This window comes from Opisthorchis viverrini, assembly GCF_000715545.1.
Source record: "Opisthorchis viverrini unplaced genomic scaffold opera_v5_134, whole genome shotgun sequence".
Taxonomy (NCBI): Eukaryota; Metazoa; Platyhelminthes; class Trematoda; order Opisthorchiida; family Opisthorchiidae; genus Opisthorchis; species Opisthorchis viverrini.
The window spans coordinates 417,490-430,119 of record NW_008751778.1 but is presented as its reverse complement, the minus strand read 5'-3'; the positions used below and the strand labels follow the sequence as shown (position 1 = coordinate 430,119).

General features: G+C 42.6%; 1 protein-coding gene across 1 annotated transcript in view; it reads left to right on the top strand.

The window, feature by feature from the left end:
- T265_06075 (hypothetical protein) overlaps positions 1-11,946 on the top strand; it is a gene marked incomplete at both ends in the record, with an annotated part of 30,941 nt that extends 18,995 nt beyond the window's left edge. The window contains 5 exons of the mRNA XM_009171253.1: positions 2,822-2,884; positions 6,383-6,495; positions 6,868-7,033; positions 7,113-7,406; positions 11,421-11,946. Coding sequence (XP_009169517.1) covers positions 2,822-2,884; positions 6,383-6,495; positions 6,868-7,033; positions 7,113-7,406; positions 11,421-11,560 — 776 coding nt within the window. The remainder of the gene's footprint in view (positions 1-2,821; positions 2,885-6,382; positions 6,496-6,867; positions 7,034-7,112; positions 7,407-11,420) is intronic.
- Between the last annotated feature and the right edge of the window lie 684 nt (positions 11,947-12,630).

The following is a 12,630-nucleotide window of genomic DNA, read 5'->3' as shown; positions in this document are numbered from 1 at the left end:
CGTTTTCTAATCACCTCGTTACTAACACGCTGACGCCAGCCACGCTTCTGAGGCATCGGTGGTCGAAAACATGAAGACGCCTCACATCGTCTGTCCGCAGAGGCCATGTTTCGCACCAATACAACACAGTCCTTACTGTAGCCTTAAGACCCTTAAGATATAGTGAGATGCCAGAAGTGACGCAAATTAGCAAACGTGATTCGAGACTTTGAGATTCTTTCACTGACTTCATCAGACACACTTCCGTCAGAGCTAATACAACTACCGAGGTGTGTAAAGTTTTCCACAATCTCCAGTGATTCTCCTTGAATTGTAAGGAATATGTTCGCAGATGGCACATTCTTGAGCATAACTTTGCACTTTGAAGGTACAAGGTGCATGCCAAAAGATGGTATGATGGTAGTTAGTTTATTTAACATGGTTTGTGCTTCGCTGTGGTCTTCAAAGCGATGTCATCTGCGTACTCCAAATCGACAAGGTTCTCGCCAGCGACAAGTTGAACACCGGGGTTTCGAAGACCGTCCCGTGTTCGGCTCATTATTTCGTCAATGACGAAGTTGAACGAGAGTGGATATCCTTGTCTGACACCACTTTTTGTAGGGAAGCTTTTGGAGGGCTCACCATACACTCTCCCCCGTGACAAAACATATTACGTAAGTTGAGTAAAAACTCGAGGGCTATGAATGTTCTGTAGGTTCCAAGAAAGGCATAAACGGTAGTAGGCTGCCGATATGTTTTCAGCGTCCTTGTGAGTAGTGCGTTCTGTCGCGTAGTTCACATTCACTTCACCATTGAAAATCATTACCGAATAACCTCGCTCTGTTTTTAATGAATATGAAAAATAACCGTAGCATTGCAATGCAATAAAAGGTTTGTATTTCCGAGTTGCACTGCTTTTACTGCGATTCATTCAAGTGTGAGTGGGCTAACATGAAATAATCTGCCCATCGTACCCTGGTTTTCGAATGGGCGCTGCCAAACTCACCAATAGCTTGCTTCCAATGTGAGCCAAACGTTGCCGTTTTTTTTTTGAAAATGTGTTCTCACCACTACTCAGCCTCTAAGTCACGTAATTATTACTCATTACACTTCCTGTGTGAGGTTGATAAGCTCCGTATTTTGAAAAAAACATTGCAAATGCTGTTACTGTTTTTGCCATGATAAGTGAGCAGATCTTTAGGAAAAACTCGTTTTCACAACGGTTTGGTTTGAACGCATGTTTCAACTGAATCACAGTTGAATTCCTCGTTTACGATGTCCTTTGGACGCTGTACAAAAGGCCACACACTGTTACATTTGGTACAAAATTTGAGATGTTGAAATATGGTTTCTTGAAGGGAACTAGCCACAAGGTTATTGAAAAATCTTCGGTAGCCTAATGCCGGTTTCGCCCCTTCTGGGGCTTATCAGGTTGGTGCAGTCAGCGAGTTTCCCTAAAGTTTGTATTCTACTTGTATCCAACCTGTAGGCAACTGTCCAACTACACTCATTCACATAGATTTGAATCTCTCGTACAATGAATCTCTCGTTCATGATCAGTACTAAAGAGAGGGCAAAACCGATGTTGAACTACAGAAGCGTTTTCAGCAACCTTATATGTAGTTTCCTTTAGGGAAGTTTCTACAGGTTTATGAGGAGCAGAACGAGTTTTAGACTAGGGATTCATAGTCACTATACCGGTAACCAGAGCGGTGGTTTACGCCAGGGATGCAATCGGAATATTGATCTACCTGTGGCTACCATAAAAGCAGATGAATTTTATTCCACGATAGTTGCTGATGTTCGTAAAACCTCAGTGTTGGACAATATTAAAGTAGAATTTGCCCATTTGAAACTTTGTAAACTATTTACAAGACAGAAATGGCCACGGAATTTGACAAGGGTGGATGCAGCTGTGTATACCGATTAAGGACAGAGACGGTTGCCAAAAATAGCAGGTAGATTATTAGCTCTGAAGGCAGAAGTTTAAAGCGATACTTTCAAATTAACCTTTCTTACCGAAAAACTCTTCCTTCTTATTCAGGCCAAAGGTTGCACAACATACCACTTTCAAATTGGCAAAGCTCAACCTACTTTTTTGAAATGTTGTGTTCCCTATTATGGTTAGAAATGTTTGCTGACATTGATTAGTTTGATTGATTTGTGGACGCTTATCAGTAAATCCATTAGTTTTCCAAACCAAGTGTCCTAAAGTGTCCAGATAGATGAAACACCGATTCGTAGACCAATCTGGTTTTCCTGACAGACTCACTTAAATTCTAGATCAACCTCTTGTTTATGATATCAAGCAATTGAATGTCCCGCTAAGAGGTTATCTCACATTTGATTTATTACGATGTCTGACATTCTGTAGAAAATTTTGTAAACGGGAGATTCAGTTAAAGTCCAGTTGGATTTTTTCAGTACGACATCAGTTTGAGGGAAACTTGGAGACTTTACCCACTTGATGATACTTAGGAGAGGTGAAGCCGACGGAGGGCTATCGAAAAATGTTTGCAACCCTATGAGTGACATGTCCTATCAAGGATGTTTTACCGGGGAATTCAAAACCATTCCATGCCTAACCTGATGCATTCAACCACAGGTCACAGATGTAATGTACTCTAACGGAATCAGATTTCATGTTGAGACGTTTATGGTATCCACTGCGTCAGACTCAGCTTCGTTTCAGTTTGGTGCCGCTGACCACCTGAAAAAACGTCACAAATTAGCTGAAATTGTACCCGACGCCATTTAAACACTCTCCTTTTTACCGACAATGGACAACTCTTTCTCAAACTATGAAAACGATTCCATTGTACCTCTTATTTTGTTCAACCAGGTGCTGCCAAACCTGGGAAGTTTATTCCTCCGGAGCCGGAACTTCCGGATGTGCCCCCTCCACGTAAGTCAGAGTGGGACCAGCATTTGAGTTTACGAGATATACATATATTGATCAGAAATGATGTTTGGCTTTGAGCTGTCCAAGAACTATTGACTAGGTTAGTGAAAATTCTTCAACATCTTCTGAGTCTCATGTTCGCAAACTCTCACCTAGCATATTTTGAGCGTGTTAGGTTGCGATCTGTATTTTCAACTCTTATTGCTCAACCACATGCTACAAGTTTCGTCCGTTAATTCCTGTTCTGGTTGGTCCGTTCCTGGTTTGTTTTGCGTCGTGGTCCGCCATCCCGTTGTTTGATTGGGCGTGAGCACTAGTCAAGCGAGGAACTACCAATCCAACGATGATGCTTCCTCGAAACCTCTGCGGATCAGTTGTTAGCCTCGGCAAACGAAGGAAGAGCAACATGGTCAATTACCAATTACAGTCTCTCTTGGGAGTTGTACTATAGCCCAATTTGAAATTTAAGTTGTCTAATGCATTGTCACTTGCTTGTGAGTTTCTGTGATTCCCGGACAGGTTCAAGCAAGACAGAAGGTTTAATAGTGTTTCAGATTGAATCTCGTCTGCTGCTGTATGTGTAGAACGGGCTAAAGCGAAGAGAAATATAGGGCTGGCTGCGTTGATCATATAGATTCGACACGTGATACCACAGTTCTAGACATATCCTCAATGTCTTTCTGAGCCCATAGAAAGACCTGAATTGACTGATCAATGTTACTCTGAAAAACTGTTTGAGTGAGTGGGTATTTCGCGTCGTAACAAAGAAAGGAGAGTGAATTTTGACACTTCGTCCTTGAGAGGGTTTTAAACTGAGAACAAATGCCCAGTCTCTTTTAAATTTGTCCATAATTAGTGTATCAACAAAATATTTTCAAGCAGAGTACATTTTCTCACTGACTGCCCAAGTTTCGCCAAGGACAAATCAGCGAGTGTAAGTCTCAAAGGTTTGTGCTTGGGAAAACCATCCATTTCCTTGTAGATGATGCCCTGTAAATGAAACTAGATATTCTTTATACTCAATAAAACAGAATGAATAGTCCATAAAGGATACTAGTCGCAAGGTTGCTGAAAAGGTTTTGACAGCCGACAACCGGTTTCGCCCTTCTTGGGGCCCATCACGTAGGCGCAGTCATCGAGTTTTCGTCAACCTCATGTTCTACTTGAACCTAAATTGGACTGATTTTGAGGAATACACTCATTTGCAAATTAATTTGGTATCAGTCAAAAGTGTACCAGGCTCCGATCGGATTTTTAACTGGTCGTATTTCTGGAATATCCTCATTCGTTTTTAGCTCAAAATGGCTTTATAGTTTTATCTTTGTAATGTACTACTCATATCGTTGCTGAAAATCCGATGAACAAAAATCCGATGAACATTACAAAGATATACATGTATCGCGATATCTAGAATATCGTAGCGACTAAAACAAGAGGCGGCCTGGTGCAGCACATTCAGTTGCCTGAAAACATCACAAACGAGAGATTCAGGTGAGTTTCAGGTGGGTTTCAGGTGGGTCTCTCGAAAGACCAAATTAGTTTGCAAATAAGTGTATATTAGCTAATTTCATAGTTTTGTTTGTTGGGGCGCCATTGGTTAGTCAGATCGATTGTTTTGGCACAGACGTGTCCAAAATTTTGCAATTCTAATTTCACGACACTGCATTCGGTTTTGTTAAGCTAGGCTTCACAACCGAGTCCCGGTGATGATGGTCCTTATTAAAGCCGACCAGTAGAGAGGTTTATCACGTGTTTTGCTTTCACAATTGCCTCCATTTACCACAGTTTTTAGAATTTTTTTACACTATCTAAACCGTGTCGGCTAGCAATAATGCGACAGTAGTATGCAAATTTGATTAACCAAGGTGGTCGTAAGCCCCTCAGAATCGGTGCAAAACGGGTTTACATTTCAGCTGACCGAATAAGCTAGCTTTTGAGACATTAGAGGGCAAAATCGTGTAAAACTTTCTGCAGTCACGGGCATTGCGTTACGCCAGTGAGCCTGGAACGTACCCGTTTAAAATACCTCTTACGTAAAAGGTTAGGTGATGTTTTCGGGACAAAACAGGACGCTGAATTGAAATTTGCATGTCAATCCAAACCACACCAGGGAGCAGACGGATTTTCCCGGAAGCATTACTGATTAACCAGTTTAGGTGCCATCAGAAAAATACTTGCCTCCCACTCCATGCAAACTCCCTTTTTGACTGACAGCTTTTTTCTCGTTTTAAAACCAACGCCATACACTGAGACTACTTCGGTTTTATTGGCTGGTTGGGCTAAATGTCAGTTCCATAAAAGTGATGCAACTGTAGCTGAATTTGTTGCATTTCATTTCAATTTAGACGTACTGCGAAAAAAACGAGATTGTACAGAAGGACGTCACTCCACATCGTTCCTACTGTTTTCTTCAGATTGCACTCCTCACTTCCGTGACACGAGAGAGTACCGAGGTACCGATGTATGGGGTTTTGAAATCTAGCAAAGGTCCTGAAACAAAGTTGCAATAAAATTGGGAGCGGAATCCAGTTTGAGTAAAGTTCTGAGTGATCTGCAAACGAATATTGTCCATTATCGTGAAGCAAAGCAACCTTCCATCATGGCGTAAGTGTTCTAACGAATCTGCACGGAAGAGGGGATGAGAAGCACTGGACTCGAGTTTCGCTGTTATTTGAGCTCATCAGCCGTGTACATCCAATGGCCGCGCCGGAATTTGAACCCCGGACATCTGACATGCGAGACGAGCGTGTAACCACTCCAACACACGTTGGACGCATCTGAATTTGCACGTCTGAACGATTGAACGTTTTCGCGCCTGCGGAGTAGTGGTAACAAGCTCACCTCGCATGTCAGATGCCCAGAGTTCAAACCCTGGCGCGGACATTGGATGTGCACTACTGATGAGCTCTAATAAGAGCGAAATTCGAATTCACTGCTTCCACCCCACTTTGATGTGGACTGATCAGAATAATTACACCTGTAGGACGACTGTTCAAACAAGAGTGATGTATGAACAATACATAACTCGTAAACCCCACAACGTCATAATGTACCAAAGGTTACCTTTGTTTGCAATTCTCAGCAAGGTCGAAAGTAACGCTCTCCGACATTCCTGGTTTAACTGACTAACTGACAAAGTTTTCAAGCCGAAATTCAAAAACTACAAGTTGCTCCTTCTGCAGTCAAAGATGGCTAAAATATAGTTAAACGAATATTGGGACCTAGTCTTGCTAACTGAAACTTTCGAAGGTTGCGTGCAGATCGCTACATTTTCAAGCGCGTGTTTTGCGGCTAAAATTTGGCGAAATGTTTTGTTTGGATGTTCAAAAAGAAGGCCGAAACGCCTAATTCTTCAATCTGACAATCATATGCGAAGGTAATTGAAACCATCGTGTATTTGCTTGTAAATATTTCAAAGCCACCTTGCACGTTTTACTCAAGAGTGGCATTACCTTGTATAAACAGAATTGTAATCTTTCATTCGAACAACATTTCTTTCAGCTCCCCTGACGCCGCCGACAACAGAGAAACGCAAACTCGTGGACTTTTGCAACACCAGTATCGATGTGATCATTAAAATTCGAAATCTGGAGTTGTATATTTTTAAAGGCCCGGTGAGTGCAGAGTTATGATCAGATTTCCCTACTTATCAGCTTGATGTGGATTGTGTCAGTCACGTGAAACCTGGGGCGTGCGTTATCCACATGACCAAGCGTCCACCAACCGATCATAAGTAGCGAAAAATTGGGCTTCTAATTGGCTGTTGACTTACAGCAGGGTGACTCCTGGTTGGTGATTTTTGGTCATCATACCGTTCACATTTATTTTGAAAAAAAGCACCCAATAACATTTTCAAAAATTCCGTCTTGACTAGTTATCTCGTATCCGATCATTCATTAGAGATAGTTTGTATGTTATCAGTATCAAATTACTGATTTTTACATTACCGGAATTTCAAAAACACGTTACCATTTTCTCAATTCCAGTTGCAATGGCGTGTAACTTGGTCAAAGACTGTAAGCACTTGGGTTTCCTACGAATTTCGTGATGGGCCAACCAGTATAACCTATTATTGGCCCGCTTTGCCCAAATACGTCGATTATATCGACGCCGGAGTCGAGCGAGAGGATGCCGCAATCTACATGTTCAGGGGTGAGTCTCTGCACGGGGATAAATTGTTCCCGCTCCGGTCTTAGCTTTCTCTCACCATATCAAACATTTCTTTACTTAGGCCGGCGCTTCTGGTTGTTGGCTGACAACGTCAGGAGAAAAACGGACTTTCCCCTTCATGGTCTACCGTTAACGCAGCTCGGTTTGCCAGAAACGGTTACAAAAATCGACACGGCTTTCCAGTGGGACGTGAACAAGAAGATCTATCTTTTTGCCGGTCGGTACTACTGGAAGTTGGATGAGAAAGCCGGTCAATTTGGGCAGGTGTATGGAGGTCCGGACTATCCACGTCTAATTGAGGACACGTGGGAAGGCGTTCCGGTCCCCGTGGATGCCGCATTTACCGGGTTAAACGGTAAACTATAATTTTTTCCTTATTGGTTTACGAGAACGACACCGAATAAAACAACCAGTGAGCGATGTAATGTTCTAGGCTTGAAAGAGTACATGCGTACAGCCGCTATAAAAGCAAATGATGCCGAAGCAAGTGTCCTCAATTTAGAGCGACGTCCCTCGGTAGAAACCATTGTGCCGCTTCCGGTTGAACTTTTAAAACTTAGTAATAAGTTTGTGGTTATTTTCCACGTCTTTCCATTGCAGTTCGTTTACACAATGACCACTGCATCCACAGGAGCTCACGTTTGTTGACTGGGTTCGTCTGTTGAGCCCAGAAATTCCTTCCGTAATGGACACATGAATCAAGAATAGAAGGATAGCCAGCAGTGTGTTGATATCGACTGGGGACGCGCAACTCCAGGCCGTCTAGTGACAGATTTTGGAATCTCCTTAGCTAACAGAGTGATGAGATGAGCATGTTTGTGGAATCGTACAGCAATACATTCAAACTTGGATTTGTTTTAAGGTCAAAGATCTCCTTCTCAGAACCCTAGTTCATTCATTCATCTTTCATGGAGCTTGCAATAAAACGAACACTGATCGCATGTTTCTTGTAGAAACGTTAAGTAATCGGTAAACCTTGGTCGCCCCCCTAAACAATCAGACTGATCATGCGTCCCAAGGTAGGAGTGAAGGCAAATGACAGGGCGCCAATAATTAACTTCCAAAGCTGACGAAAAATCACTGTAGCTGTTATGTTCTACCTGCTGCTGAGCCTCCATGAAGAAGTGAGTTTCCCAAATGGTTCTGAGTTGTGTTGTTTCAAGTGCATCCAACGTCACTTTGTGTTAGCCCAGTTAACTGGCACTGGTGCAAACGGAAAACGGAAAACGGTCGGGTGAATTGTCGATAGCATTTCTGCAAAGGGAAAAGCTAACTTTATCAAATAGAAGAACTATTCAGCCAGGTGAAGTGTAGACCAGATGGTGCTGTGGAAAACTCCCGATTTTCTAGCGCCTACACAGCGAAAGTTTTCTGAAGGACTAACCTGAAATAGCGTTTTATCCCTAAGCTGAAGTACAAATTGTCCTTGTGAGCAAACCAGAGTTAAGGACCAACCAAAGTGCCTGGTTGATCTTTTCACTGGTTGTTCAAGAGTGGATCACAATATAAGAACGACGTCACCCCTGGCTGAAGTCAAATTTCAACCGAAATTCGACAGAAAGTGTTCGACAATCTCCTTTATTCCGTAGACGAGAAAACGTTTTCTGTATACTTTCTTGTAAGGATATGTAAAATAAAAAGCTGTGATTGAATCCGCACTGTGAAGTTTTTCCGCATGACCAATCTGGAACTGCGTTTTAAAGATTTCATCATTTATCTCTGAGCTAAAGTGCCAGGAGTCCTAAGGAGCAGACCAGATTTAAGGACCAAGCAACGCGGTCAGTTGAGCTATTCACTGGGACTGGTTGCTGTAGGACGGATCACTGTATCAAAAAACGTCATTTCTGGTTGAAGTCGATAAGATATGTTCAACAGTCTCCCTCTCCATTTTCATGCAGCCGCAAAAAGGTCTTCTGTATACACTCTAGTGGGATTATGTAAAATAAAAGTCCGCAGTTGAGTCATATCCCTTGAACTTTAAATTAAATTAGCGTATGCAAAGTGCGTTCCGAAATTTTGAAAGAAACCCTCAAGGGTTTCAAGAAAAGATGGTACATGAATACGACACTCGAAGCACGTTTTGGTTATTACGAATCTCAGCATGATAATATCAGTTTCTATGCCGCGTTTGACGGATCACGCCATCCACTGGCCACGACACTGCACGTGATGTTTGCTGCAGTCTTTCACATGATTGGTACGAATGACAAAAACACATGATCGGGGCGGAACTTTGAATCGAAAAGTGCGACAGATGAGGTCCATGCATGGATCTGCAATAATCGGTTCCGTTTGCTAATCTGACACATCTATGGCATCAAAGTGGTGTACCTCTGAATCTCAAGGGACGGTGTATCAAGCTACAGTGCGAGCTTTTTAGGTGTATGGCTGTTCGAGCAGAGGAACTGAGACGTCTTTAGGTGTGCGGCAATCGTTGTCCTAGAACCAAAGGTCATGTGGGTTGGTGTCGGTGTATCAGTAATGAGGTTATTGGAAGGCTAGTTTTCGGCTGTGCAATGGATACTTGAAGATACTTGAAGAATGTGTCCAGCACCAGAAGCTGCGTGGGTTGGGACATGCGTTGCTTATGCCTAACCATCGTTTGTCGAAGAAAGTGCTGTTTTACACGCTCAATTCAGAGTGATGGAAGCAGAGAGGTGGCTAACCCTTGACCTGGCAGAGGAGTATGAAAGAGATCACGAAACGCTTGGGTGCTGTCGGTGCTACTAGCCTTCTTGGATGGGGACCGCGTGATCCTCACTGCGCCGGGTTGGAGACGCTGCAAGATATGGTTTCTAACCAATGTCAGTGACGACCTTGTTGTCAGTTTCTATTCAGCTTGCCTGAGTGAATGTCTGGAGGTGTAAGTACCTCTTGATGACTGTAGTAAGCTAACATTAAGTTCCTTCCCCTCCCACCTTTGTTTTCTTTTTACACTAATGCTTTCAAATAAATCGCGGTTTTACGGCAGCGAAACATCGGTGTTGAACAGTGGTGTCACACTATCGATGACGATGAAGATGATTTGGAACGGATAATGATAAATATAACGGAGAGTTTTGGCTACCCCTTTGCATGTTGCCTACAAAGTCATGTTGTGAACATCCCCTTGTTCGTGGCCATAAACCTCCTATTCTTTTTTATCTTGTTTTGAAATGCTTTTCTGTACCACCCCTATCCGCTGCCATAAGCCGCGGCGCCCGAACTCGTATTCATAACTAGCATTTTCTCTGTCATCATTTCCCAGGTACACATTCAAAACTAGAAATCTTCTTTGCGGATACTGTCACATTTCAGAGTGCGATTTTGTCCCCAAAATGAGGCTAATTTATGCCAAAAAGCAGCATGTTCAAAATTCATTGAGTTTGGCGAGTTGAACACTGTTGGTGATGGCCAAGTAATTCTCGGCTTTTCAGAATAGATTGGCTAAATTAATAATATGCAATCGTTTTTCAGAAAGGTTTGGTAAACAATCAGTAGTTTTTAATTGGGAAACGTTTCGTTTTTGACACAAGAGGTTCATCAGGCCAAGTAAGTAGGTCACCAAGTTGGCCAGGTTTGAAGGCAGACAGAGAACCAATCACTAAGATGTCTTCATATTCGCGTCGCAACACTCACAAGCCCACGAACACCGAAGAAAATCTACCAGTGGCACCCTGAAGCACCATAAAGTGGAGGGTTAAGGAACCGAATTCGGAACTAATTTGAAGCTCCCTCAACCACACTAACCGACAAGAGCCGTTAACTGACACTCAGCACTGATCCAACGTGATAATCTGAAGAGGACTTACTGATTGGTTCCCCGTCTGTCTTATAACCTGGCCAACTTGGTGACCTGCTCACTTGGCCTGATAAAGCTTCGTGTCAAAATCAAATTGTTTCCCAATTAAAAACTACCGATTGTTTACCAAACCCTTCTAAATCGATGATCTCTCGATCGGTTCCGAACGTTTTCCAGTTGATTGAAAGAAGTTACAAAGTCCTCTCTCACTACCAGTGGACTATCACAGTTTCTCTACTGTAGGCATCGCCAAAGGCAATGTACACAATCATGCCTTCTGCTCAGGATTTATTTTGTAATTATTATACAGAGCATACAAAATTTTATTTATGTATACATGAAATGATATAAACACGTATATAATATATACACACATGAACATATTAATATATATGTATATACAATATGAATGTACGAGTGTTCGTTTTTCCGGGACTTGAATCACACCCCGCAACAACCAATGCTTTCCCCACACATTGTCACCTCTCAGGTAAATGAGTAGGTGCAGACTTTTGTATTTCTTTCGACAGTTCGTATTGATTCTTGGTAGATAAGTATTAATGTTCGATCTTCTATTTTCCCACTCAGGTGAAACCATCTTCTTCTCAGGAACACAACATTATGTGTTTGATAACATCAGAATGAGAATCCGACCTGGATATCCGAAGCCGTCCAGATATCCGAAGCCCTCCAACTTGGCCATACTTGGGTGTACTTTAAATGATTGAATTTCGCTACCACGTGTAAACTTACACAGACCTTAAAGTTTGTAAATGTATGTTTCATTTTCGCTTTTTTAACGTTATATCAATTCTGTGGACAACATTCTGGTTGCAAGCAGTCTTCTTCTGTGGATTGAATGCTAGAATTTTTTCGTGAGGTTGAATTCAAATGCTCTGTGCTACCGCTATCAAACGCATGAGAAAAATCCAGAGAAGTCTCCTTTTTCTGGTTGTTGTTGTTACCCTTATTTTGTGAACGGCTTCTGAATCTGAACAGCCTCTGAATCTTCACGCCAGTTCGCACAAGCCTTGTATTTTAGATCAGTATTGAGGTAAAACAAATCAGTTAGTTATAAATTTGAAGAAATTCCCTGGTCAAAATGTCATTCAGAAAGCACGCGACAGTTCAGGCTGTTGTTTTTCCGTTCACTGAGCACACTTGTTTTATTCGTAGCTCCTTATTTGCCATTGTCCGTAGTAGCTATCCAGTACGGCGAGCTTGGCAATAGGGTTGCAACCGTTTCGGTACCCACCAAGGTGACATTATCAGTGTCTAGTGGGTTGCCGCTGTTGGTTGAGTTGCATGCCATCCCGGCAGTACCCTGGATTCAAGTGCACGCCAGCAGGTGGCCACAAGAATATTCGTTTAAGACGCTCGACCCAGAGGTCGATGCGTCTCAAGCTCTTCCATTTCCTTAGCATCTTTCTCAAGCTCTTTCATTTCCTTAGCATCCCGTGTCTACCATGCTCCAGGATTGGTGAGCACCATAAGTTTGACCTGACATCTGATGTTCCGTCTGTCTAAAGTATGTTCGGAGTCGCCATGAACATTTGTCCGAAACTGAATCAGCCGCACTGACCTGTCTGATATCCGATTCTCAAGAGGCACAAAGAGACCGTGTCACGGAAAAAATGCACTGCACAAAGACATTGTGGTCTGGTTCCAGCAGGAGTTAAGTGGTTGGGAGTGTTCAGTAAATTCGTCTAAATTGAATATTTACCACTTGTTGGTTGCCAGGCTATTTGTCCACCCAGTTAGCGGCCCTAGGAAGAAATTACGGCGGAATGTCCGGACG